General features: G+C 39.5%; 6 protein-coding genes and 1 long non-coding RNA gene across 21 annotated transcripts in view; 3 read left to right on the plus strand and 4 right to left on the minus strand.

Moving 5' to 3' along the window:
- LOC139108123 (bromodomain adjacent to zinc finger domain protein 2B) overlaps positions 1-1,661 on the minus strand; it is a 136,635-nt gene extending 134,974 nt beyond the window's left edge. For 8 of the 13 annotated variants that reach the window (XM_070666179.1, XM_070666184.1, XM_070666183.1 and 5 more), the window contains exon 1: positions 710-1,661. The gene's annotated coding sequence lies outside the window, so the exon portion shown is untranslated. The remainder of the gene's footprint in view (positions 1-709) is intronic. The other 5 variants (XM_070666190.1, XM_070666189.1, XM_070666188.1 and 2 more) reach the window with 2 other exon arrangements.
- A 4,441-nt stretch (positions 1,662-6,102) lies between these two features.
- LOC139107926 (uncharacterized) lies at positions 6,103-11,740 on the minus strand. Its single transcript, XR_011546584.1, has 4 exons — positions 11,542-11,740; positions 11,180-11,435; positions 10,851-11,064; positions 6,103-7,690 (listed from the first exon to the last, which is right to left on the minus strand). It is a non-coding gene; the product is annotated as an uncharacterized lncRNA (long non-coding RNA).
- Positions 11,741-12,147: 407 nt separating this feature from the next.
- Positions 12,148-13,877, plus strand: Tfiia-s (general transcription factor IIA subunit 2). The gene is made up of 4 exons (XM_070665885.1): positions 12,148-12,476; positions 12,781-12,885; positions 12,984-13,113; positions 13,279-13,877. The coding sequence occupies exons 1-4, from the start codon at positions 12,405-12,407 to the stop codon at positions 13,308-13,310; spliced, it is 339 nt and encodes a 112-aa protein (XP_070521986.1). The 5' UTR covers positions 12,148-12,404; the 3' UTR covers positions 13,311-13,877.
- Positions 13,727-16,111, minus strand: S2p (membrane-bound transcription factor site-2 protease). Its single transcript, XM_070665871.1, has 6 exons — positions 15,580-16,111; positions 15,196-15,471; positions 14,772-15,122; positions 14,551-14,709; positions 14,183-14,440; positions 13,727-14,100 (listed from the first exon to the last, which is right to left on the minus strand). The coding sequence occupies exons 1-6, from the start codon at positions 15,652-15,654 to the stop codon at positions 13,732-13,734; spliced, it is 1,488 nt and encodes a 495-aa protein (XP_070521972.1). The 5' UTR covers positions 15,655-16,111; the 3' UTR covers positions 13,727-13,731.
- A 141-nt stretch (positions 16,112-16,252) lies between these two features.
- On the plus strand, positions 16,253-18,107 carry LOC139107955 (8-oxo-dGDP phosphatase NUDT18). The gene is made up of 4 exons (XM_070665877.1): positions 16,253-16,537; positions 16,658-17,192; positions 17,290-17,395; positions 17,516-18,107. Exons 1-4 carry the CDS (start codon positions 16,435-16,437, stop codon positions 17,753-17,755), a joined length of 984 nt encoding a protein of 327 aa, XP_070521978.1. The 5' UTR covers positions 16,253-16,434; the 3' UTR covers positions 17,756-18,107.
- Positions 18,108-18,318: 211 nt separating this feature from the next.
- On the minus strand, positions 18,319-20,863 carry LOC139107954 (zinc finger protein 37). 2 transcript variants are annotated; one of them, XM_070665876.1, is made up of 3 exons: positions 20,601-20,863; positions 20,230-20,451; positions 18,319-20,137 (listed from the first exon to the last, which is right to left on the minus strand). In XM_070665876.1, the coding sequence occupies exons 2-3, from the start codon at positions 20,449-20,451 to the stop codon at positions 19,214-19,216; spliced, it is 1,146 nt and encodes a 381-aa protein (XP_070521977.1). In that variant the 5' UTR covers positions 20,601-20,863; the 3' UTR covers positions 18,319-19,213. The 2 variants fall into 2 exon arrangements, with proteins under 2 accessions (XP_070521977.1, XP_070521976.1); XM_070665875.1 differs by lacking the exon at positions 20,601-20,863 and having other exon boundaries at positions 20,230-20,594.
- Positions 20,864-20,926: 63 nt separating this feature from the next.
- On the plus strand, positions 20,927-23,269 carry LOC139107953 (transmembrane protein 39A). Of its 2 annotated transcripts, none has more exons than XM_070665873.1 (7): positions 20,927-21,620; positions 21,734-21,891; positions 21,981-22,079; positions 22,215-22,315; positions 22,383-22,635; positions 22,721-22,928; positions 23,000-23,269. In XM_070665873.1, the coding sequence occupies exons 1-7, from the start codon at positions 21,297-21,299 to the stop codon at positions 23,252-23,254; spliced, it is 1,398 nt and encodes a 465-aa protein (XP_070521974.1). In that variant the 5' UTR covers positions 20,927-21,296; the 3' UTR covers positions 23,255-23,269. The 2 variants fall into 2 exon arrangements, with proteins under 2 accessions (XP_070521974.1, XP_070521975.1); XM_070665874.1 differs by having other exon boundaries at positions 20,928-21,620; positions 22,218-22,315.
- The last annotated feature ends 13 nt before the right edge of the window (positions 23,270-23,282 follow it).

Genomic DNA, 23,282 nt, shown 5'->3' on the forward strand with positions numbered 1-23,282 from the left:
CAAGAGATCTCGAGTTCGAGACCGATTATCTCTATTTTTTTCGCTGATTCCTACACAAGTCGGAATTTAATTAAAACCATTTAAAATCCTACAAATGGAATTTCGTACGACGTTAATTTTTCATGTCGCGAGCGGGAAAAATGTTTTGCAAACAATTATCGTATTTTAAAGTTGTAGATAAATTTAAACAGTCACATAAATTACCATAAATATCTATTTTAAGTCGCTAATCTGCATTGATTGGAAAATGAATTTCAAAGTTGTTCTACACACCGGCGCACGAGGCTCGTGCTACGCGTTAATTAGCTGCTCGGAGATTTCAATTTCGCAGGTTCGCGATAAATCGGCGGGGCAGACTAAATAATTCAAATTAAAAACCTGAGCCCTTTCCACGCCGAGCGTAAGACGCCCCGACGAACAACGTGAGGACGACGCGTCAAATTTCGCAGCGAGATAATTTCTCGATTGGAAAAGGGACCGCGGGCAGTTATCGCTGTTATGAAAACCGCGCAGTGATATCGCCGCTTCGCGTCGACGGGAATTATCGCGTCACCGTTCGCGACCGGCACCGTACCTAAACCGAAATAACTTCGAGGCGCTATCTTCGTCTCGAACCAAGTTCGCGTGAGGCGCGCCGGAGAGACGGCGTAGGCTCGCCAAAGTGAGCGGCGAGATATAAAAGAAGAAAATAAACGCTGTGCAGACTTACCGAGGAAGAACTTCCTGCAGGCAGTACACGTCCGCGGGGCTCCTTCCCACTCTCCTTGGTTTCCGCGAGGTCGCCGGGCCGTTTACTCCTGGAACGCACAAACGCGCCGTGTCACCTTCCGCGGGTTTCACGAGAGCTCGTCGTCGGGCATCACCGCCGGCCGCTCTCTCACTCTCCGTGGGGAGACTCCACGCCGGCCGACGAAAACCGAAATGGGAACGTCGGGTCGGGTCGGATCGGATCGCGTCGTTGCGTGGTGTTGCGTCGCGTTATGTCGCGTCGTCCGGTCGTTCGCGAACGACGAGTCTCTCTCTCTCTCTCTTTTTTACTCGCGCTCTCTCTCTCTCTCTCTTTGTCTCCCTTCTAGTCCCGAATGCCGCTATTCCGCGAACACGATTCCATTCCGCGTCACTTGGCTTACTCTGGGATATCCCCGTTACGTTGTCACGAGACACGTCGCTTGATCCGTAGGCCTGTTGAGTTACGCGTTCGCAAAAAGAAAGACCGATGGGGAACTTCGCCCTCCGCGCGTCCAAACTGGGGTAACACGAGCCGTAACCGGCGGATTCTCCGCGATAAACGAAAAGGAGAGAGAGAGAAAAGTAGAAAACGAAATCTTTGGCCCGCACTCACTTCACTTCGATGTCCCGGTGCCGAATGAACGGGCAGATGATCACGGGGAAGGTTTATCGACGCCTATTGTTTCTAATCTTTCTGTCTTCGAGGTTCCCCTCTCCTCTCTTCTCGTCCCGCGCACTGTTGACGCACTGCAGTAAACACTGTATGTGCCCCGGTCGTTACACGTTCTGTCGCGGCGACAGATTTCTCTCGCACACTGCTTCGCCGACTACTCCGTCACGCTCGCGCTTAGTCCGCCCGGAATTCACGGAGGAGGCCGTGCTGCACGGTCACCGCGTCTCTCGCTCGACACGTCCGAACGTCGCGAGTGCCGATGGCGGAGTGAACCGGTGGCGCCGCGATCCCGGCACTGGCGCTGACACTGGCGCCCCCACTAACCGCGGCGTCGAGGACGGTGGGGCGCGTGCGCCACGCGTGTCGATGTATAAGTGCGCGCGGGCGTTTCGCTAGCGCGACGCTCTTCGGAGGACCGGAATAGGAACAGAAATACATGCATCGACGGCCCGCTGCGCACACACACCCCCACGCACGTTATTCGCAGGCACGACACACGCGCGCCGAAAAGCCGCGCGGATACGACAGCTACACTCCGCCGAATCTATAATGGATATTCGCACCGACGGACCACCTGGCCCACCGACGTCTCTCTTCCCCTTACCTCCGCGAACTAACGGATGTCCATCGATGCGCACCGACGCGATCGCGGCAACGCCGTAGCGCTGCGCCTCTCCCCCGATTTCGGCGTCGTCGTTACGCGCGCGATTGAAGGGATACGCGGGGCAAGGGAGAACGGACGCACCGTCGGCCCCGTCGAGTTTGTCACGACGTTTGGCAAAAGTTCGCTGGCGGGGAAATATTCCGATCGGAGCCTGCCCGTGCCTGCGTCTACGGCCGCGACGCGATCGCGGAAATGGAATACGCTGGATGGGAAAAAAAAAAAAAAAAAAAAAATTGGCTTGCCGAGGCGGGCATTGAATTATTTACGCGTCGCATTGAAACGCGCGACGCACGTATCGAATGGAGCGAATCTGCATTAGAACTGGAAGCCGATTTTTTATTCAAATGTTAGAAGTAAACGCCGGCGAAAATGTATTTACGAGTCTGATTAATTAAGCGTATTCGCGACGAGTCCCGGGCGAAACTTGCCGGCCAACGCGACGGATTCATTCATTTCGCCGCGATCCTAATTCCTTTGGACGCCGACAAGGCGCTAAAAAAAAAAAAATAAAAAGCGTACAATTTTCGCGATGAGTTTTATGTGTGCGTGTGCGAGCGCGACCATCGATCAATCATAAAATTACCGACAACGATACGAAAATATTTTCAGCAAACGAGAATGGAGAGATATCGACGCGATTGATTATAGAACGATGATTTATGTATATCAAGGTCACCGGCGCTTTTCCCCCTTCGTCTCGATTTGGCGACAACATGGCGTACCTTACGCGACGATCTCTCCGTGCGGAAAGCGGATCGTGGATGACGCGATGCAGGTACACGACGATCAGCACCGCTTAGTAGACTCCGCGATTCCGATGCCTCGCGGAAATCATTCGTGGCCGAGACTCACTTCGCGGACGAAATGTTTAACGTAATCGCGGGAGACACGGAGAGCATTAGAAAAACTCAACCGACACGTCGCGAAGCCCTCCGTGAACTGAATCGGCGGTTGAAACTCATCGGCGCATTATTGGCGCTAACGAAGCTAGCGGGCCAATCACGTTGCAGCGATCAAATCTAGTTACTTATTAAATAGTGCTATTTTACGAATACGTGTGTTGTCTTGAAATACTAATATTTGACAATCAATTTATATTCGTTATGCCTTCGTTCGTAATTACAATGGTAAACTTACGCTATAATTATGTAAAATTAAAAGTTTAAAAAAAAAGGGAGTTACGTTATAATTTTAAAATATGTTGAAAATATAAGTGTCGTAATACTGTTTTACTTGACGAAATAAATTGAGAGTCGAGTATTATCAGCGGAGAGAACAGTCCCAACTACCTCCCTCCCCCCGCCCCGTCTTCTCGATCACCACCCTGTAGACCCGCCTTAGGGGGTGGTGATCGAGAATACGAGGGGGGGAGGTAGTGGGACTGTTCTCTCCCTCAGTTCTGGGTGGTTATCAGGGGCCGGCGCTTCGCTGTATATTAACTATGCATTTCGTGTGTGGATCGACGCACATCACGATAGTGTCATACGTTAACCGCCGTCGCCGCGGCAAATGCGATATCTGCATCTCAAAGTGCAGTAGCCAAGGGATTAAATATACTCAGTTGAACATATAACATGAAATAATATTTAAAGAACACCGTCCTGATGCGTACGACGTTCATGTGTACCATGCATAAATGTCGCGTCTGGTGATCTCGCGTTGCGCGACAACTCGATGTCATATTTCATTTTGAATTCCTCTGACCCGTGTCTTATAAATTATGCAGTGCAGCGGAGTCCGTGATAAAAACCTATTTGTCGAAGTTGCACGGCTGTGCGCAAAATATACGATCGCACGGCGGTCGAGTAAGCGCGGCAAGTTGGATGCAAGACCGAAGGGTATTCAGCACATCGCGGCGAAATTAATATTTCGGTCGATCGGGGCTGAAAATGACGCGGGTAATTTGGACGATGAAGAACGAAATAGAATTCCCTCGGGAAAGTTATCAGGGACGAAAAAAAAAAGCGTTAATCGATGTCGCAATTACCACGCGAACGAACGTTTTGCTGCTTATTATCCGATTAGGCCGCCAGGACAATTCGATCGCTTAACGATACGGAAGTTTAACAATCCATCTTACATCGACGACAGGTATTTCAGCCACAATAAACGATTTATAAGCGCGCTTTGAATACGTTAAATGTTAATGTTACTGCACCAAGTTGGCCGCTACGGAAGTTTAAGATGAAACTTATCGCGACAACTCTCGTTATTTCGAAGACACCACTTTGGTGTCTTCGGCGCTCGTGCCGGAGTATTTTCCAGCGATCGTAATTATTTCTGCAATTCTATTTTCAGTAATTCTTCGTTAATTACAATTATTTCCTCGGCCGTTGTTTGTTTCCTCTCTCTCTCTCTCCCTCCCCCTCAAAAAATAAACGTTCCAAAATTACGTCGTTACGGTTAATGAGTTAAGCTACTGCAGTCAGAGCCAGAGCTGCATTTACATAGATTTACATGACTATTGCGAGCGATTACGCGATTATTCGGGCGCGTCGGATGAGTTTTCGCTTTTCAGTTAACATCGCTGTTTGTCGCGTGTGATAATTAAACGTAAACATTATCCATTTGGGTTTTTTCTCTTTCTATTTTTTTGCGTCGCGACACTGCAATTGACCGATGCACCTTCGCCAAAGAAATGTGGACTGCACGATATGAAGGAAAGGAAATTACCCTCGAAATTTGCTTTGATTGCGCCGCTATCACTATACCTTGCGACTTACGTTACTCGTTACTGTTATTTTGCTTTCGTCTCGACATTTCCGCTGCGCGTCATTAAAAGAATTGTTGTCTTTAACGAACTAACTTTCCTCTTTTTATTTCATTTTTTTCTTTTTTTTTCCTTTTTTTTTTTTTTTTCCTAACGTACTTACATAACGTAGCCAACGCGATCGAACGTTACCTGCAACGGTTATTGCACTTCTACGCTTTTCTCACGTGGATGCGACATCTTCGTCGCAAAGCATTCGGAAGATAAAAGACTCCCTTCGGGAATAAGTCAACTGTAAATCGTCAGATGTTAGAAGAAACGTATTGTTAGAAGAAACTTTGAAAGAAAAATTATATGCAAGTAACGTATAAAAAGCGTGCATGCAAAGTTACGGGAGTACTATTTCATGCACACACGATACTCGCGATAAAAAAATAAAAGAAAAAAAAAAAAAGAGGGTGAGAGAGAAAAAAGAAATTTACAACTTTAATATTATCGATAAATATTAAGCAATTTCGTAATAATCATGAGCAACTAAATCGCCAATATTAGTACGCGGGATCATTACATTTGAATGTTGTGGATTACATGTGACTCCGAATAAACCACCAGATGGAATAATCTCATGAATTAATATCAGCCATTCCGTCCTCCCGCGGCTGTTATTGGCGTTTGTTTATTTATATTGATATGCGCTCCGACTGCAGCGATAGTTCTGTCCATATCCGCCGGACGTAATGAAAGTCGCGAAAATCCCGCGGAAAAAATTTGACTCGGGGGGGGGGGAGGGCATAGATCGATTATAATTAACCGAGACTAAACCGTAAGCGTTAAGGCCTTTACCGTCTCCTCGTTAGCGGATGTACTCGAGACTCTTCTCGAGCCGGCAGGCGAGCCTCCTTCCTTCGACGTATTTCGGTGACCCGTAAAGTAAGTGGACTATTTCTACGCGGCGAATACCCGGCTCGCGATAAGGTCGATACAGCTACCTCGTTACTTTCCCGTCGTAATCGTAATAAAACCTCCGCCGTTGGCGAACTCAGTTCCCCTGTAACTACGTTAATTGGCCTACGAATAGCTCGCGCGGGCCGCATGACCCGACCACCTAACGGGTGTCTCCTTTACGTGGCGCGATAGTTCATTGAACGACACGACCCCCCGGAGGGGGGAGGCCCTCTCCCCGCGATAGATTCTTATTAAATATTTATCGTTATTAATTAGACGAACGCACGAGATGCATGCGCGCAACCGCCGTAACTAAACGAGAACTCAGCCGAGGCTGAGCAGTCGGCGTCTAAGCAATCTTAATTTTTACCTATAGATATTTGCGAGCACGTATTCAACTTCCTGGGGGGCTGATTGTCGCCCGTGAATTTATTACGTAAATAATTTACAGTACGAGTACGACGTCCTGATTTTTATATCCTGAACATGATGTCAGACGATTGATATCTAAAGTTTAGAGTGTCAAAGAGATGGTCGATAGAAATTAACTCTGTGGTTATCATGTAAATTAAAGAATTCCGCGAATACTGTATATGCTATTAGTAATCAGGCAATTTCTTGCTGTGTGAAAGCAGCGAAAGTACCTTTCTTCCGAAAGTAGTGGCCGAAAACCTGAAAGGAGGAAAATTAAAGAGCGACGCGCAAGTCCCGAGAATCGAGCCGGCTTTGCCGAGAGAACCCGAGGCACCGCGCTTATTAACGTCTCCTATCGTGTACTTTTGTCGTACGCGTCGACTCGGGAAAGAGATTCGAAGTCGGGTCGTTTCCCATCCGGAGAAAGAGTCGCTGCAGCTATCGTTCGGTCGCGTAGCGTAGTCCGCGTAGGCCGCACGGCGCGCAAAGAAAGAAACGAAGAATCGGCAGGAAGAGAAAAAGACTTTGCGCCTTTTGCGAGACGATTGTGACACGAGGGGTCAGGAACAGGAGAGAGAGATTGGGATCCGCGAGACGAAAGAAAGAAGACGAGATGTACGAGGGGAAGGACGCGGCTTAGCGAGGGAGTGGCGCAGCGAAGAAAAAAGAAAAAAAAATATTTAAAAAATGCGACGCATCGTCGTTGTCGTCTGAATGGATGCGATACGCGTCGAAGAGCGTACGCAATGCTCGTCGTGTCCGTTGCTATCTAGCCTAACTCGTGAAAGCCTAACGAACGCGCGTTTTCTCTTTCTCTCCCTTCTCGCTCCTCTTCTACCGGTCGCGTGGAATTCTTTTTTACGGCGATCTCCAGGGAGGCACCTGCCGCGGAACGGCGGAGCGGTATACGCATCGCGGTCGCACGGTTCCGCCGTTTTTCCGCACAAAGCGCACGGTTTCGCGGCCCGACGCGACCCAATTGGCAGCGTGAAAGATATACGCGGCGAATCACGCAGCTGGAGTAAAAAGACGAAAAGGAGAAAGAAACGGGAGATTATAGCACCGGACTTTCTTCTCTCGCTAGCGTGAAACTTGTTCGCCGTTCGTCGTTCACCGTGCGCGACCGCGCGGCGAACAGATATGAAATACCGATTGCACTCGAGGACGTTTTGCTTTTACATTCTTACGTTCTTGTTTTTTTTTTTTTTTTACCGTCGTCATTTTCTTAATTTAGTATAACGTTAATAATCTATATATGTACATGCATTAATTATGACGATAACGCCAATAAAACGCAGGCGGTTTTTTTTTTTATCGATAGTGAAGCTACTTAAGATAACAGTATCTTTATACTTTCCGCATTGAAGCGGGGCATTGGCCGTAAAAAAAAATTTCTTACACACCTGTACAGGTCGGTTCTCTCCTTACCGAGTACGTGAATTTCCTGTGTCGTGCGATCGCTGCAGAAACATCTGCGAGATGTCTGCCAGAATGTTGCGCGGGACGCTCCACCTCGTTCGCCATAATTCACGTCCTTTGTCAGAAATCCAGCTACCTAGCGAGAGAGCGGCGGATATCCGTAGTTAATTCACTACATTTGCGCAAGATTACGTTACATATTTTATATGTGGAGAAAGGTGAAACGTGATGACTTATTTGCTACGGGAAATAGAAACCTTCCCAGCCAGCTGTTCTTATATAAATTCGATAATTTCAATAAACGCTATTAATCTTAATTGTAAATGTAGTTCACATCTGAAGATAAACACACACGTGAGATGCTCGCGCATTATTTCACTCGATGTCTCATTAATTCTTAATCCGTGATACTAAATACAAGTTAGTTCAAATAAATAATTACTTCAATTATCGACCATGATATTCTCTACTTAATATTTTGCCGAAATTATTACGATTACTTTACCAATGTAATATTAATACATTAACAATCTACATTTATATATTAATGGAGACGTTAAAGGTCTCGTTGCGAAAGTAAACGGATTATTTGCGTAATTCATTTATCTTATAAGATAACAGGTTAATCTGTTCATTAGCGGAAAGCGTCGGAATTCGGGTGGGAAATTTATATTACACGCGGAAAAATATTTTAAAAAAGATACACGTAAATCGAGCATTTCGCGTAATCGTGTAAAATGAGAAATAAAAATAATTTGAGTATTGGTAGGCTTTTTAGAGCTAAGTGTCGCCGATCGAACAAACGAACCACGGTCGTGTTTATAATAAACAATTTAAAAAAACTTCTTTTTAATTAATAATTATTGTTTAAAGCATATTTTTCATTGTAGCTTTTACTTGTATGTTACAGAATATCATCGTATCATGATATCATCGTATCATGATATCATCGTTGCTGAATTGCTGAACTCCGTCCGTGTCGCATCAAATGTAAGTCGCATGCTTTTTTTATTAAAGCAACGAATCCAAAATAAAATATTATAGTTTTTCCAAATGTATAATTCTGATTTTTAAAAATATATTACAACTTGTGGATTCGTTGCCTACATCAAAAGTAGTTAGAAAAGTAGTTAGTCTGCAAGTGAAGAGACTTTCTCAGCCACTTGCGGCACGAGATTCGTCTTCTCGGCCACTTGCGGCACAGTTGACAATTTTGTTAATTTTCCATTTCGATACGATTCAAGTAAAAAAAAAATTAAATAAATTAATTAATATTGCTGGTAACGTTATCGATACCCGACAGTGCCGATATTGCAATCTTATATTTGTAACTCGCGTGCGAAGCTGACTAATGCAGCGCGATGCAAGGTAGAAATATACCTATACGTATATTTTCTACGTGTATATATATAATCTCTCGTATATTTTCGCCGGGCGGAATCATGCCGGCGCGCTTAATCGTGAATAATCTGTTTCGTGAAAATAGAAACGTCTACGTTTTCTACCTCGGCTATACCGCGCTCGGTGAAGTGAATTTTCTTCCCCCGGGTTCTGCAGCGGCAAATGCGAAGCAAACGTCTACTTTATTCATGCCTCACGAAACGTGCATGCGACGCCCAGGCAGCTGCGATTTTTTACGTTTTCTAATATAAACGCGACCGAGTTCGTAAGGTCGCGATGCGAAATTGGGCGAGCGTCGTTGCGAGCCGGCGAGACGAATTCGCGTCGGCCACGTTGGCAATTACGATACCGTTAAATACGGTCTTGCTTGCTCGTAGATCGTACATCATAATTTGCAGTAAATTGCGCGCTTGCACGAGGCGCGCGTTTTACGAAAGACACCCGGACGTTGAAGACACGTACGACTGCAGAGCGTACCGGGGAGGGGAAGTCGGCCTGATGATCTCCGTCTACATTTTCTATCGGGATAAAAAATAACGTCGCGCGTAATATCCTGCCGTTTCATTTTTCACGAGTTTAATCCTCCCCCCCTGAAAAGTCGAAAGACAAAAACCCATCTACGCGGACGGGGAACTATTAATTTTCGTACGACCCACGAAAACGACGACTGAATACGCTTTCTCCGGACCCGCTTTTCGTTGCGGGCTCGTGCTCCTCGAAATAACGCGGTCTCCCTGCGTCATTCCCTCGAGGAAATACGTATCGACGTATGACCGTAGGGTGTCCTAACGCGACGAGCCACCCTTTCGGAGCAGTGGCGGCGGGAGCGAGAGAGCGATACGGCGTGGCGTTGGCAATTTACAGCGGCGCAAAACGATTTCGTGAGGCGAGGAGGAACGTCGGCTGGCGAACGCCGCGTATGGATCGAGCTTTAGAGGAGTCGGCCGCGCGCGCGGATCTCTTTGTGCTAACGCGAGGGCCGGAGGGCCGGCTTCTTCCGTCTCTCCTCCGAACGGCCTTTGCTGATACCCACGTCTCCGATCCCGACCGCCCCCTCATCGCTGCCGCGCTCTACCTTCCTTTTCCCCGTCCCACCCCGCGCCGTAGCGCGCCGTCCTGTCCTCACGACGAGTCATCTCGTTTAGGTCGCGCTGGCGGCGACGGCGTGGAGGGCCGCGAAAAGGGGCTGGGTGATGCCGGGCGGGGAAAGGGTCGGCGTGCCAAGGAACGAACGAGCGGAGGAACCGAGAAGAGGCGACAGAGTCGAGGGAGAGTAGCTGCGGGACAGAAGGATATATAGCTGTGTGTATTATGTACTTGGACCCGCGCGTTACATACTCCTTCGTCGTTGTCCACATAAAGAGCGAGAAAGAGATGGAGAGTAGATACGTATACGTGAGCGCACCTATCCGCGTACGCGTGTGAATGCGTGAGACGCGCGTTGCACGACCGCCGAGGGGATTTTTTTCTCTCTCCCGCTCCCTCTCACCCGTTTCCCGTACGCGTATGTGTGCGAAGGCTCACTTCGCACGCGAGCGAACCTTTAACCAGCTCGAATCGAAGACGCCGGCGGACCTGGAATCACGCGAGCCGTGTAAAAATCATCTCCCGCGGTCTTACCGCCTGAAAGATCGCGGCCCCGAGGATCGCAGCCGCGCTAACAAGCCAGATATTCCACGAGCAGGATATCGTCTCAATGATAAACGTTATTACATAATGCGTTACGGAGGAGCAGCACACTGCACGATTACGTGCATAATCGGAACACTGATATTGACCTGAGCCATCAAAAGATCCCAATTCGCGCGTCATTATATTTTGGGACATTAATTAATTTTTATTTCTTTATGACAATTACAATTGAATGATCTATGGCATATTATCAATTTACTTACATTTGTAGCTTTCGGTTAAGTTAGGATAGGATATTTTCCGTCCGTCTGTTCGTCCTTCCGTCCGTCCTTCCTTCCTTCCTTCCTTCCTTCCTTCTCTCTGTCCGTGGCAGTATTCTGGATTATCCTGACGTCTTGTAGCACTCCAAATTATTTCACACTATATTATACTGCTCTGCGTTTATTTCATAATCACCATCACTTGAGAGACGAACGACTGAAAGAATGACGGTGGATTATTGCAGCTATTTTTTATGATCAAAATTAAGAAGCATGACGAATGATTATTTGTTGTATAAATTTGCACTCTCGATTTTCGTGGCGTTACTTACTTTCACAGTCTTTTACTCGAGTCGTCCTCGATCTCGATACACGAAACTGGCTACGATGTGAAGCGTGAGGTCCAAGAATTACCCTTTCATTCTTCGGTTAATTCTCGTCGGTAGAATGAACGATGCCATGAACTTGAGCTTAAGCGGCGAATGAAACAGGCCACGATATGTAGTTCCTCATAATCACTTGCTCGAAACGGGAAGAAGGTCTCGGCTGTGACGGGCGAGGTGCAGATCCAATGCTCTCAAATTTGATCTGGAGTTCAAGTTCTTATAAGATTTCGATCGCGAACGTTAGACTCGATGTGGCATCGCCCGATTACACGTATACGAAACAAGGTGAAATATAGAACGAGATTCACCTTTATTTGCCCTGTCGAACATTGGTGGATGAACACCGGCGACATCCTGTGCAAGCCATTGTGGTTCATAGGGCCCTCAGGGCGAGGTGAGACATACGTACACGACGATAAGCCGTGACAAAACAGACGTAGATGCCTCGTCATCTTCTTCTCAAGAACCGTTGCTCTCCGCGTGGCTGGGTGAACCTTCTCGATCGTGCAATGGGTCGTGTAGACCCCTCGCGATCAGGCGATCGTGAAGCGCTGTGATTGGTCGGCGCGCTAGGGTCTTCTATCACTCCCCGAACGTCGTCGAACGCCGACGACGTGGCCCGAATGCGATCGCTGGTGATCACATTCGGTGATCACACAGTGAAGGGCAAAGAGATCGCGACGACTCTGCCTGAACAGCTAATTTAGGCGTCACACCGATGTTTAGTTATGAGTTCTCTACATAAGAAAAAATAAACAAAACACAAGTTTAAGATTAAATGCGTTACAAGTAAGCTTTGTAACGCTATCTAACGGAGAATATGTTTATTTCATCTGCTTGTAACAATCGAAAATAATTGAGTCGGTATTTATCTCACTTGATAAACTGAAATTTAAATTAACATCACCACTTCGGTTAAAAGTACGATTAACTCGCAATAGCTTGGCTAATACACTTTTCATAATAAATTTAATGTTAAAAGTTCTCGATTAATTACCCAATATTTATTATAAGTTATTCCAACGAACCACGACAGCGCTAACAGCGGAGTCAACGGATAACCAAAGCATTGCATCGGAGCCGAGATATGCGAGAGGATATTGTTTGTTGATTGTAGGCTTCACGATTACAATTACTTCTTTTGTCGTTGTTACTAGACATTTTTACAAGAATGTCTTATCAATTGTATAGAAACACAACGTTAGGAAACACGTTGCAAGAGAGCCTAGACGAGCTGATACAGGTGAATGCGTAATGATACCATAAGTTAGGTTAGGTTTTACATCTCAGACTATTTGATAAAAGATTAATTCGTATCGAACGCATGGAAATCCAATTTAACTGAATGTTTCATTTGTTACAGCTGTAAAGTTTAAAAGAGTATAAATAATATTTGCAATTGATTCTCGTACAAGCGTCTTTTATTAAAATAAATTCTGATAATAAGTTGAACACTCTGACGTATCTTGTTGTATTTAATGCATTTGAAGTCGTTTTCGTTATTTTCATGATTTTATCGCATGCAATAACGATAATGTATGTTTCAGTATGGACAAATCACACCACAGCTTGCAATAAAGGTGTTACTTCAATTTGATAAAGCTATTAATCAGGCTTTAGCAACTAGAGTTAAATCAAGACTTACATTTAAGGTAAACCTCAGAATCTCAATAATCTTTTTTTGTTTAACTTTATTCCATTTGCAAAGTCTAATTTGAACGTAATTGATTTATTGCTGGATTGATTATAGGCTGGTAAATTAAATACGTATAGATTTTGTGACAATGTATGGACTTTTATGCTAAATAATGTTGAATTCCGTGAGGTTCAAGAAGTTGCTATAGTAGATAAAGTAAAAATTGTTGCCTGCGATGGTAAAAGTAAGTATTGACACAAAACTTATTTAATATCTTTAAACATATTCACAGGTGTAAGTTTTCCAAGGAACTAAAATCAGCACACAAATAATAATTTAATTTAATTTTACGTCGTACTATTAATTGCTTTTTAAAATATACGTTTTGCATTGTAAATATTGCTTTCAGCTTTGGATGCAGATGGAGCGGCAAAGCGATAACAAATTAGCATTTTGTAATGTATATGAGGAAAATCTTTCTTATATTGTCAAAACAAAACTTTCGTGATAAATAACAAGACAAATAAGGCAAAAATAGATACCAATTTTCTTCCCTTTAAACATTTAACAACTATAGTAATATATCAAATTTTAGAAAGTATAATTTTTATAACTGCATCAAACAAATATTTTCACACATATTTTTTTATTTAACATTTTCTTAAGTATACAAAAATTTAATTAACAAAATTAATATTAAAATATGAAAACTGTATTCTTGATAGTAAATTTTATAAATTTAAATACAAATTTAAAAAGGGCATTATTATCATTATTAATGTTTGACAGGCTAGTTAACATTATTTTACAAATGAGTTCATATGACGAATGTAGAGGGAAAAGACAAAGATGCATAATTACCTTACAATAATTTATTAATAAGTAAATACATTAAGTTTGTTATAAGAAGTAATGTACCTATACTTGTTATTGTAAGTACTGTGCTTTCTCTGATATTTTTATTATGTGGTATGGTGTTCAATAAATAAAGTACAATTATATTCAGAATGTACTGACCATCCAAAAAAAAGCAAGGAACTACGTTAATAATTGCTAACCCTGCTGAAAATACAGTGATATATTTACAAAGTAGCGCGAATGATTCAGGTAATCTTGGATAAAGAAAAGAATATTTTGGCACCCAATCTGATACATCAACGGTCCTATAAACATCTGCTGGATGACCAACAAATAACACATCCTTGCCTACATTCCTCTTTATTTGTATGATCTGTAAGTTTTAAAAATAACGATCTTAAAATTTATTCATTATAAAGAAAAATTTATAATTTAGATTTTCCGATTTCACCTACCTTTGTCACATTATCTAAAGAAGGTCTCATACAATGAGTGTCTTGAGATAAACATTCGTGACTAGTTTGACAGAAATTTTGTGACTGGTTAAGCATTGCTCTCACCGGAAGGCAAGAATGCGGAGGTAAGTGAAGAGGAGCAGTTTGCGGTCCCTCAATATATTCGAAACACATATTGCCATTTATTTCACTATCACTCGTACAACAATTTACAGCACCGTTTGTCTTTTGCTTAGCTGGTACCGACTCGTCATAGTCCTGAAAAATAAATACAAATAATAAGAGTATAGATAAGAAATAAAAATTTGAAATAATACAAATATAAAATATTAAATGATAAAATCGTAATGTTTTTTTAAGAAAATTACTTGGATAAAGGATTGCTTAACACAATAACCGGGAGTAGAATGTTGCACTGCATACAATATGCAATCGTACCAATCTTCACCATTTTGTACAGGGCAGTTATTTATTTTATATATTACATCACGTTCCAAAAGACCAGTTGGTCCTAACACAGGTGAATTCTGCAACAAAAAATAACAAAGGTAAAATATAATTTAATAAAAACTATTTTTAAATTACTTACAGACAGAATAGTCTTCACATAAATCCCAGAACCAACAGTGTAAAGTGGTGCCCATAGCCATGTGGAAAAAACTAGAATTGCTGCAGCTATTGTAGCAAGAATAATATTATGCCAAATTCCTGCGCACGCGATACGTAATTGATTTCGTAATGGCAATGCAACTAACTGTTCATTGCTTATATGCACGTAAGCTATTGGAATTGTAAAAACAATCAAAATTCCTAAACCAAATAGTTGTACATCTTCTCTCGCTGCAGCAAGAGCATGCCCTAATTCATGAACTATACTACATATCGCTAACGTTGTTGCGTAATAACCAATTTCATTAAAAGGAACATCTACACCGGGTAACTGAAACATAAAACATGAAAATGTATAAAAGGCTAATTAAAACATAAACTCTAAATATATTTTTATAGTTTACCATAGGTTCTAATATAATTCCTGAACTACTATCACTGGAAGATCCAGACAGCCACATGTTAAACGTCATTTTTAAAATAATGATAACAGCAATCGGTAAAAGTATAATGCTTATAAGAACACCAGCATTAAACCAAGCGGTCCAAAACCTAGAGCGATCCATTGCCCATTTTATTATTTTACGATTAAAAGCAGTTGTGAACCATTTTATTCTCAATATCTGTATCTCCAGACCAGTGTTCTCCAGAAAGTAGAGATATGGAAAATGAGAGCAAGACTGAAAAATAAATATATAAAGTTATTTTCACTGCAAATTTATAATTTACATTATAAATATATCTGAGAGTTTAAACAAAAATTTTGTATGAGAAAATATAAATATTACCTTAAAAAGCATATCAAAGAAAAATAGTGAACAGTGTATTAGAGCTATTGCAATTAGTACGCAGAAGGCATCCATTTTTTTTTTTTTTTTATTAATATTTGTTTCAACTTGAATCCAGGATGCCGGTCTCCTTCATAACTACATTGCTGTTTGTCTCATCGTAAAACGTTGAAACTCGTGTCACTCATACAAATACAAATCTCATCCAAGCACTTTCTCTCTTCTATAGGTGTCTAATATATTCAATAATTATATCCCTAGAATGCCTAGACCACGTTGCGGAATCCGATTTATCTGATACCGCTTTCATAACCGTAAACACTGAATGATAACACTTCAGCAACGTGTTTGATAGCTTTGATGCTCCATTGTTAGTATCACTTGCAAGTCTCGTCTATTTTTAACAAACTGTAAACAGAAATTGTTATTTGCGTGAACTCTAATATATGCGAAAGATATTCACAGACTTGGAGTCACATCCAAGTGGCATACGCAGGGGGAAACAATTAATTTCTTTCTGCGTCCCTCGTGGTCCATTAAAGGGTCGAAGACGCAATTGACGCAAGATAGCTCCAATTTTGTGTTACCGGAGCGTTTCGCATAGGGAATTTCGCATACAAATGTGTGCGGCACACGAGCTCCAGTATTATTAGAAGTGGGACTAAACGTGCATACATCTGACATATCTCGATGCGTCTATCTGCACACGTTTACTGGCACGTAGCTGTCACTTTCACGCTGCTTATTGTCGACAACGTAAAATTGCAGCTTAACATAAATTCCACGTAATTACTTCGTACACGACGCAATACGGTATTTTTGATCTGTGTGTGTGCGTGTGCGTGTGTACATAACATGTCAGACCTTGTAGAGAATCAAGTTCAACTATTGCTTACCGGACAAGCGCTGGAAAACGATGACATATGTAATGTACATACTCTCGCAAGTGACATAATAGGTACGATAAACGCCTTTGGGTGGCACTCATTTGCATATAATATTTATACTAGGTTCTAAATACTCTTTTTTTTTTTTTTTTATTTCTTGCAAAGATAAGGATATATCATGTACATTGCAGGTGCAAAATCAGGTCAACTAACAGCACACATTCCTATTTGTTCGAAAACGGTAACGTATATAGTAGCTGCTGTTGTTATAAATGATCAAGGAGAGGTTTTAATGATGCAAGAAGCGAAAGCTTCTTGCACTGGAAAATGGTACTTGCCAGCTGGTAGAGTAGAAAAAAATGAGAATCTCGTAAGTGCCGTGAAAAGAGAAGTTTTGGAAGAAACGGGTCTGGTGATAGCACCGTCAACTTTAATCCTAGTAGAATGCGCAAATGGCACATGGTTTCGGTTTGTTTTCACTGGGGATATAGTCGGTGGTAGCTTAAAAACGCCTGATCAGGCAAATGAGGAATCTCTGCAAGCGTGCTGGGTGCGGAGCATCGACGACTTGCCATTAAGATCCAATGATATCATATACCTCTTAGATCGAGGCAAAAGTTATGTTTCGAATAAAAATATTCCTCAACATCCTCACTTAATGCCTGTGTTTAAATCACATGCAAAATTATTGTTGAGAATAATAGTTACGTCTAAAAAAAGAGCAACGTAAATATTTATTTTAAATAAAATTATATTATCGAATTAATTGTTAAACTGTATAACATATAATTTAAATTAATGAGGTGATAAATTTTGTTAACAGAAATAGATTACACGTGCTTGCATCCGATACTGAACAATATAATCTACCAATTTGCGAACTAAATCCAAATCGTAGTTTATTGTCAACTCTACATAATTTTATGACGGTAATATATTAAAAAAGAATTTTATTTTATAAATATATAAATGTTAGTTAATTATGAGTAAATATTAACTAATTAAAATTTTACTATAAATATATGTTTAGGTGTTTATTAATTTTTTAGGAAATATTTGGAAACGATGTAGCACAGCATAAGCCACACGGTTTATTATCTGTAGAATTTAGTGGTGGACAAGAAGGAGACGGTCTATGTTTAACTTTATTGGTGTCTTTCAAATTACCACTAGAAGACGTACCTATAATTGGAAAATATATTTGGCATGAACTTTCGGAGAATGTAGCAGAAAGTCTTGCAGCCCGTCTACCACGAAACATGACGGTCCCTTTGAAGGTTGTACGTTAATCGAGTACGAATTATCTCGTCAAGCATTTATTTTATACGGCGAAAACAAATGGTATAGTAAGTATGTAGAAAGGCTCAGAGATTTTTTTTTTTTTTTTACTAAAATAATGTTTATAATGTTAACATTGTAGTTACCCTAGTCTACACCAATGACTTTTTAACAGATAACATTCCGTATCTTTATCTAATATAAATAAAAGCCAATTATATAACAAGAAACTGAAGAATTAATCTTATAACGATGCAGTAACATTTTAGAATCAAGTTTTAATGATCAATCTAATATATTTCCAGTATAAAGTAATTATAAATTATATGACGAAAATCTCACACGATATATTTATCGTATGTATATTTGAAACTAAAATTTGATAGATATGCATATATAAATTAGAATGTATATATAACTATGTAAAAAAATTATGAAGTCGATTATTAGTGTGTTTAAAATTTTATTATTAAATATTCTACATAAAAATGTTTAAAAATGTTAAATAGATTAAAAATTTTATACTCATATGTAATTGAAAGTTACATAATTTTTAACATATCTCGTTTACGTGAATCATATCATTTAATTAATACTTAAATATAAAAAAATTAAAGCGATAGTTTATCGAAATAAATTTAACAATAAATAAATATAATACTAAAGATAAGTTTAAAGGAGCAATTTATCACTTATTAGATATAAAATTGCACATTTGAGCTCAAAACCTAATTCAAACTATATTTTTGTTATTATTTTTATACATGTGCTTTATATACTTAAGATATACATAATTATTATTACAATAATTATTTTAATTCAAGGGCTATTTAAGTCTGATATAAATTATAAAATACTTGTATAAAAGTAATTTATAAAAAAATAATGATTATGTAAATTATTTATATAAATAAATGGTGGAAATTTTTTTATGAAAGTATTATTTTACTTTTATATTCTATTTTAGTAACTGAAAAACATCACAGATCATTATGATTATATACCATTTAATCTTAAATAAGTCTCAATAAAACATATAAAGTTATATATTTTATAAATAACGTTATATGTAAAATTCAGGAAGACCATCATATAACTATACGAAGATTTAAAAATAAAAGGTATATGCGGCCTTTGCTTTTTTAAAAAATCGCTTATTTAAAAATCAAGTATTGAATAAAAAATATATTAAAAATACGACATTAAAAAAAAATTTTAATATGCACAATATGTAACTTATTACAAATCAATATTTATCAGTCAATTATAAAAAAAAAAACATCGTTAATAGCTCAAAAACATTTCTCAAAGTAAAAAAAATTATTTTTTTATTAAAAATAGTATAAATATAACGAATTATGTACTTTCTTATCATCAAGGCATTCCAAATATTTTGCAATTTTGTATTCAATTATCGATAATTATTGACTTGTAATAAATTACATCCTGCTTAATAATAATTTATATCTTCAACTAGAAATAGATGTTAATCTTTCCACGTTTAATACAGTATCTTCTGTATTTTCATTCTTTATAGGAACCACGTCGGTATTATGCATTAATTTAATGTCATCATTGAGCGTTAAAGACACATTATTTAAATAATTTGAAGAAGCAGTAGTATTAATGTCTGTACTTGTGTGTAATACATGCTTTTGATTGTTTTCACAATCAATTGCATTTGTGTCAGTACTTACAGGATGTTTTTTCATATGAGTTGTTAAGTTGCCACTGTGATAAAACTCCTTCCCACATATTTTACATTGAAATGGCTTAATTCCAGAATGTATTCTTTCATGTATTGATAAATTACCACTATGTCTGAATTCTTTACCGCACACATTACATTTATAGGGCTTTACACCTGAATGAGTTCTTAAATGAGTGGAGAGATTTCCACTATGGCTAAACATTTTTCCACATATTTGACAGCCGTACGGTCGTTCGCCGGAATGTGTTCTCATATGTATAGCCAAATTTCCACTGTGTGTAAAACATTTTTCGCACTGATTGCATTTATATGGCCTCTCTCCATTATGTGTTCTCATATGTATAAACAAATTGCTTTTGTGTCCAAATTCCTTGAAGCAAATTTCACATTGACATTTTAATTTTTTTCCTGTTCCAGTTTCTGTAGAACTTTTGGAAGGTCTCCCAAGACGATTAGTTTTAACAACAGTCAGTGATTGTCCTGCCAATGTTTGATTAATATCCCCTACATTTTGCAAAGCTTGTGGCAACTGTGATTGTTTGCCTTCTTGAGCTATAACAATATTGCTTGTACTCTGATCACACTGGTTATTTGTCTGCATTTGATTGTTACTGTCCTCTTGACCAGCTGAATAAAAAATACCATTTTGTACATAATTTTTCACATATAAACTCCCTGCTTCCTAAAATACAAATATATAAAATGCAATATATTAAAATTTTTTGCGAAACTGTTAAGTAAAAGTTGCTCAGGTAATAACATTTAAATACATACTTCTGCCTGGAACATGGTTTGTTGCTCCTGTATCTCATTCTTTGCAGGCATCTCGTTCGGCAATTGTGTCTGATCCCAAAACTGAGATAACTGGCTGTGCTTATATTCAACATCCTGATTGATAAAAGGATATAAGGAACTATCTGAACTGTTAATCCTATTGCTCGTATTTACATCTTCTACAGTTGTACATTCGTGCTTTATTTGTATAGGACTAAACATCTGTAAAATATTACCAAGCTCAGAGTACAGAAAACAATGCATTCGTGTCGAAATGTCACAACAATGTGCAATAACATATCTCCATTTGGTACTAATAACGAGTAACGTTTAATGTATTAATTAAATACTTATAATTGCAGTGCACGAACATTTTTATTCGAAGAATGTCAACAAGGGCCTCGGCCAGAAAAATATCAGTTACGAATACTCTCAGTTCCGGTGAGCTTAAGTGATGAAAGTGTCATAATTGACACTTCCTACTCAACATGCACGACAGTACAATGAAACTTATTTGTCAGCCCACATTGCCGATAAAGATCTTCGTTCCCTTTGTCCCAAAGTTATTTTTTATTAGATATTCGAACGCTACCTACGCGACGTGTAAAACGAAGTGGGAGAGGGAAGGCCGACAGCGATCAAGTGGTTCAGATCGTTACCACTATCCGCGTTTACTGTCGGTACGTTGGAACGTTTGTTGACGGTCTTCTCTCCGATTCTCGAGCATTGTTTATCAGATATAATCAATTTCCACAAGCATAACTCATTTACCAGAAAATAAATAACCGAAATTATTGTGCGTCTTAATTAAACGTTAACCATGGCGTTCTTGCATCGTGTGGCGTCACATTGCTCTTCGTGTTTTTGTTTACAATGACATAATCGCGAGACGTCAGAAAAAGGATTCAAAAGAAAGGCCATCCTTATATTTTCTAAGATAAGCTGCTCAAAAATAGACCTGCGACGCGTCTGTTATGTTACGCGAAATACTCTGTCGACACGTTCAACGGTCTGACACATGTCGCAAAAATTATTGGGATAAGGAAACTTGTATGAATGTATAAAACATGCCAGGAGGCAGACGAAACATTGTCAGTCGAGCTGGACCAGCTGCCAGATCCAGTAACACCAATTCGGCTAACGCTAACGGGAGAAGTAACAGTGGGGAAAGAGCAAATGGCAATGGCACAGACGACAAACGACTTGACGACGTTTATGGTGGGCGATCTCTGGCACCAAAGCACATTCCTATACCTATGGTACCAGTTGACGGACAGTTAACCTTTGAGGCATTCTCTTTGGTCGTTTCGATCGTTGCAACTTGCCTGCAACTACTTAATCTATATAGGACTGTCTGGTGGCTGCCAAATTCCTACAATAGTTATGCTATGGTACATTGCACTTGTGTTTATTACATATTCCAAACTACAATATTTAAAAAAGATAAGCACATTGTACTAAAAAAATTTAAGAGTACTAAGCTGCATATTCTTTTATATTTCAGAACTTTTATTTAATAGATCCCTACCTGCTTATATTTATTTTTACTATGATAGGGCGTAGATTTATTTACACATTACTGTGTCAAATATTTGATGTGTCATTACCAGTTAGATCAGCATTGTCTACAAAAATAGAACTTGCAATGCGAAATGTTATAAGGTATTTATTTAACATGATTTATTAATAATCTGTATGCATTGTTTACAGTAATATCTGGATTTTAACATTAAAAAAAATTTATTTTTTAGGTCATCTGTATCAGCAACTGTAAAAAGTATATTAGGCTGGTGCCTGTTGCATATGTTCAATAAATATCATTCTATACAAATTTTTTATTTATGTTGTCCGTGAGTATCTCTACTATAAAAGTACACTTTCATATATGTATATCGAATAAAATCAGTAATACATACATATAAATTTTATTTGCAATAAAAATTAAAGATAAGAATACGTTTTTCTTATGATATTATTTGTTCTAGAAGTTTGTTTGTATATTTCATCTTTGAAATAAAAACGCCACCATTTTCTGATTTTTCATTCTTGGGTGGAAAAGAAGAACGAAAAACGAAGTATACATTAGGTAAACATCATTACACGTATTAATTTCTTAAGTCTCGTGATGTGACGTTGTTTCTTCTTGTATTTAGACAAACCTCTGCACAACTGCTCATTAAACGCAGCGGCCATTAGAGCGGAGGTGTCCACTTTGAAATCTGATTTTAATAAACGATTAAAACGAGCTTTATTTTCATCTTCTGATAGCGCGTACGTGTGTGTAGTTGCGCCTCTTATTTTTGCACCTCCGTATTTGCATTTCGATGGAGTATGGGTGGCACAACATGCAATTTTATTTTGGATGGGAAGGATATGCGCGTACTTTGTTCAGGCTTATCCTTTCAGGTGATTATATTCTTTATATTATATTCTTTTATTAAGGCTAAGAGTTAGCCAACTTTAATCATCAAAATAATCAATCAACTTTTAGATACTGCGATGAACTACACAGAGCAGCGATGCATTTAGGCCGGTGGGTTAAAGTAAAAAATCGCAATAATCATATTTATGTTCAACCGTGGAATGATTCAGTATTATGGCCTAATGGATCGATTGTAAGACACAATCGAGAAATTTATCGTTCCGAAGGTTTGTGTACAGCAGCGGAACCGGGTAATTTACTTCACGCAAAATTTTATGTACGTAATTCTATTTTATCAAGAAATAACAGGTACTGAATTTTTAATACTAATTAAAATATATTATACAGGTTTTATTCAACACTCGAATAATGCTACTGAGTCCAATAATAGCATTGCAATTATTGTTGGTAAAAATTCAAATGTTTATTTTATTAACAGTCACCGAATGGTATCAGATATTGTCGATGACATTATTATTAGCTGTACATTTTTATACTTTATTCAAAATGTCTAGAGATTTTTTAATATCCTGGAAAGTATACCGTGCTGAACAAATAATTCAAGAGAAATCTCAAACGGTTGTAAATCCAGTTGCTCAATAAAATAAAAAAGTGTGATTTCTGTAATATT

The sequence above is a fragment of the Cardiocondyla obscurior genome, linkage group LG14, assembly GCF_019399895.1.
Source record: "Cardiocondyla obscurior isolate alpha-2009 linkage group LG14, Cobs3.1, whole genome shotgun sequence".
Taxonomy (NCBI): Eukaryota; Metazoa; Arthropoda; class Insecta; order Hymenoptera; family Formicidae; genus Cardiocondyla; species Cardiocondyla obscurior.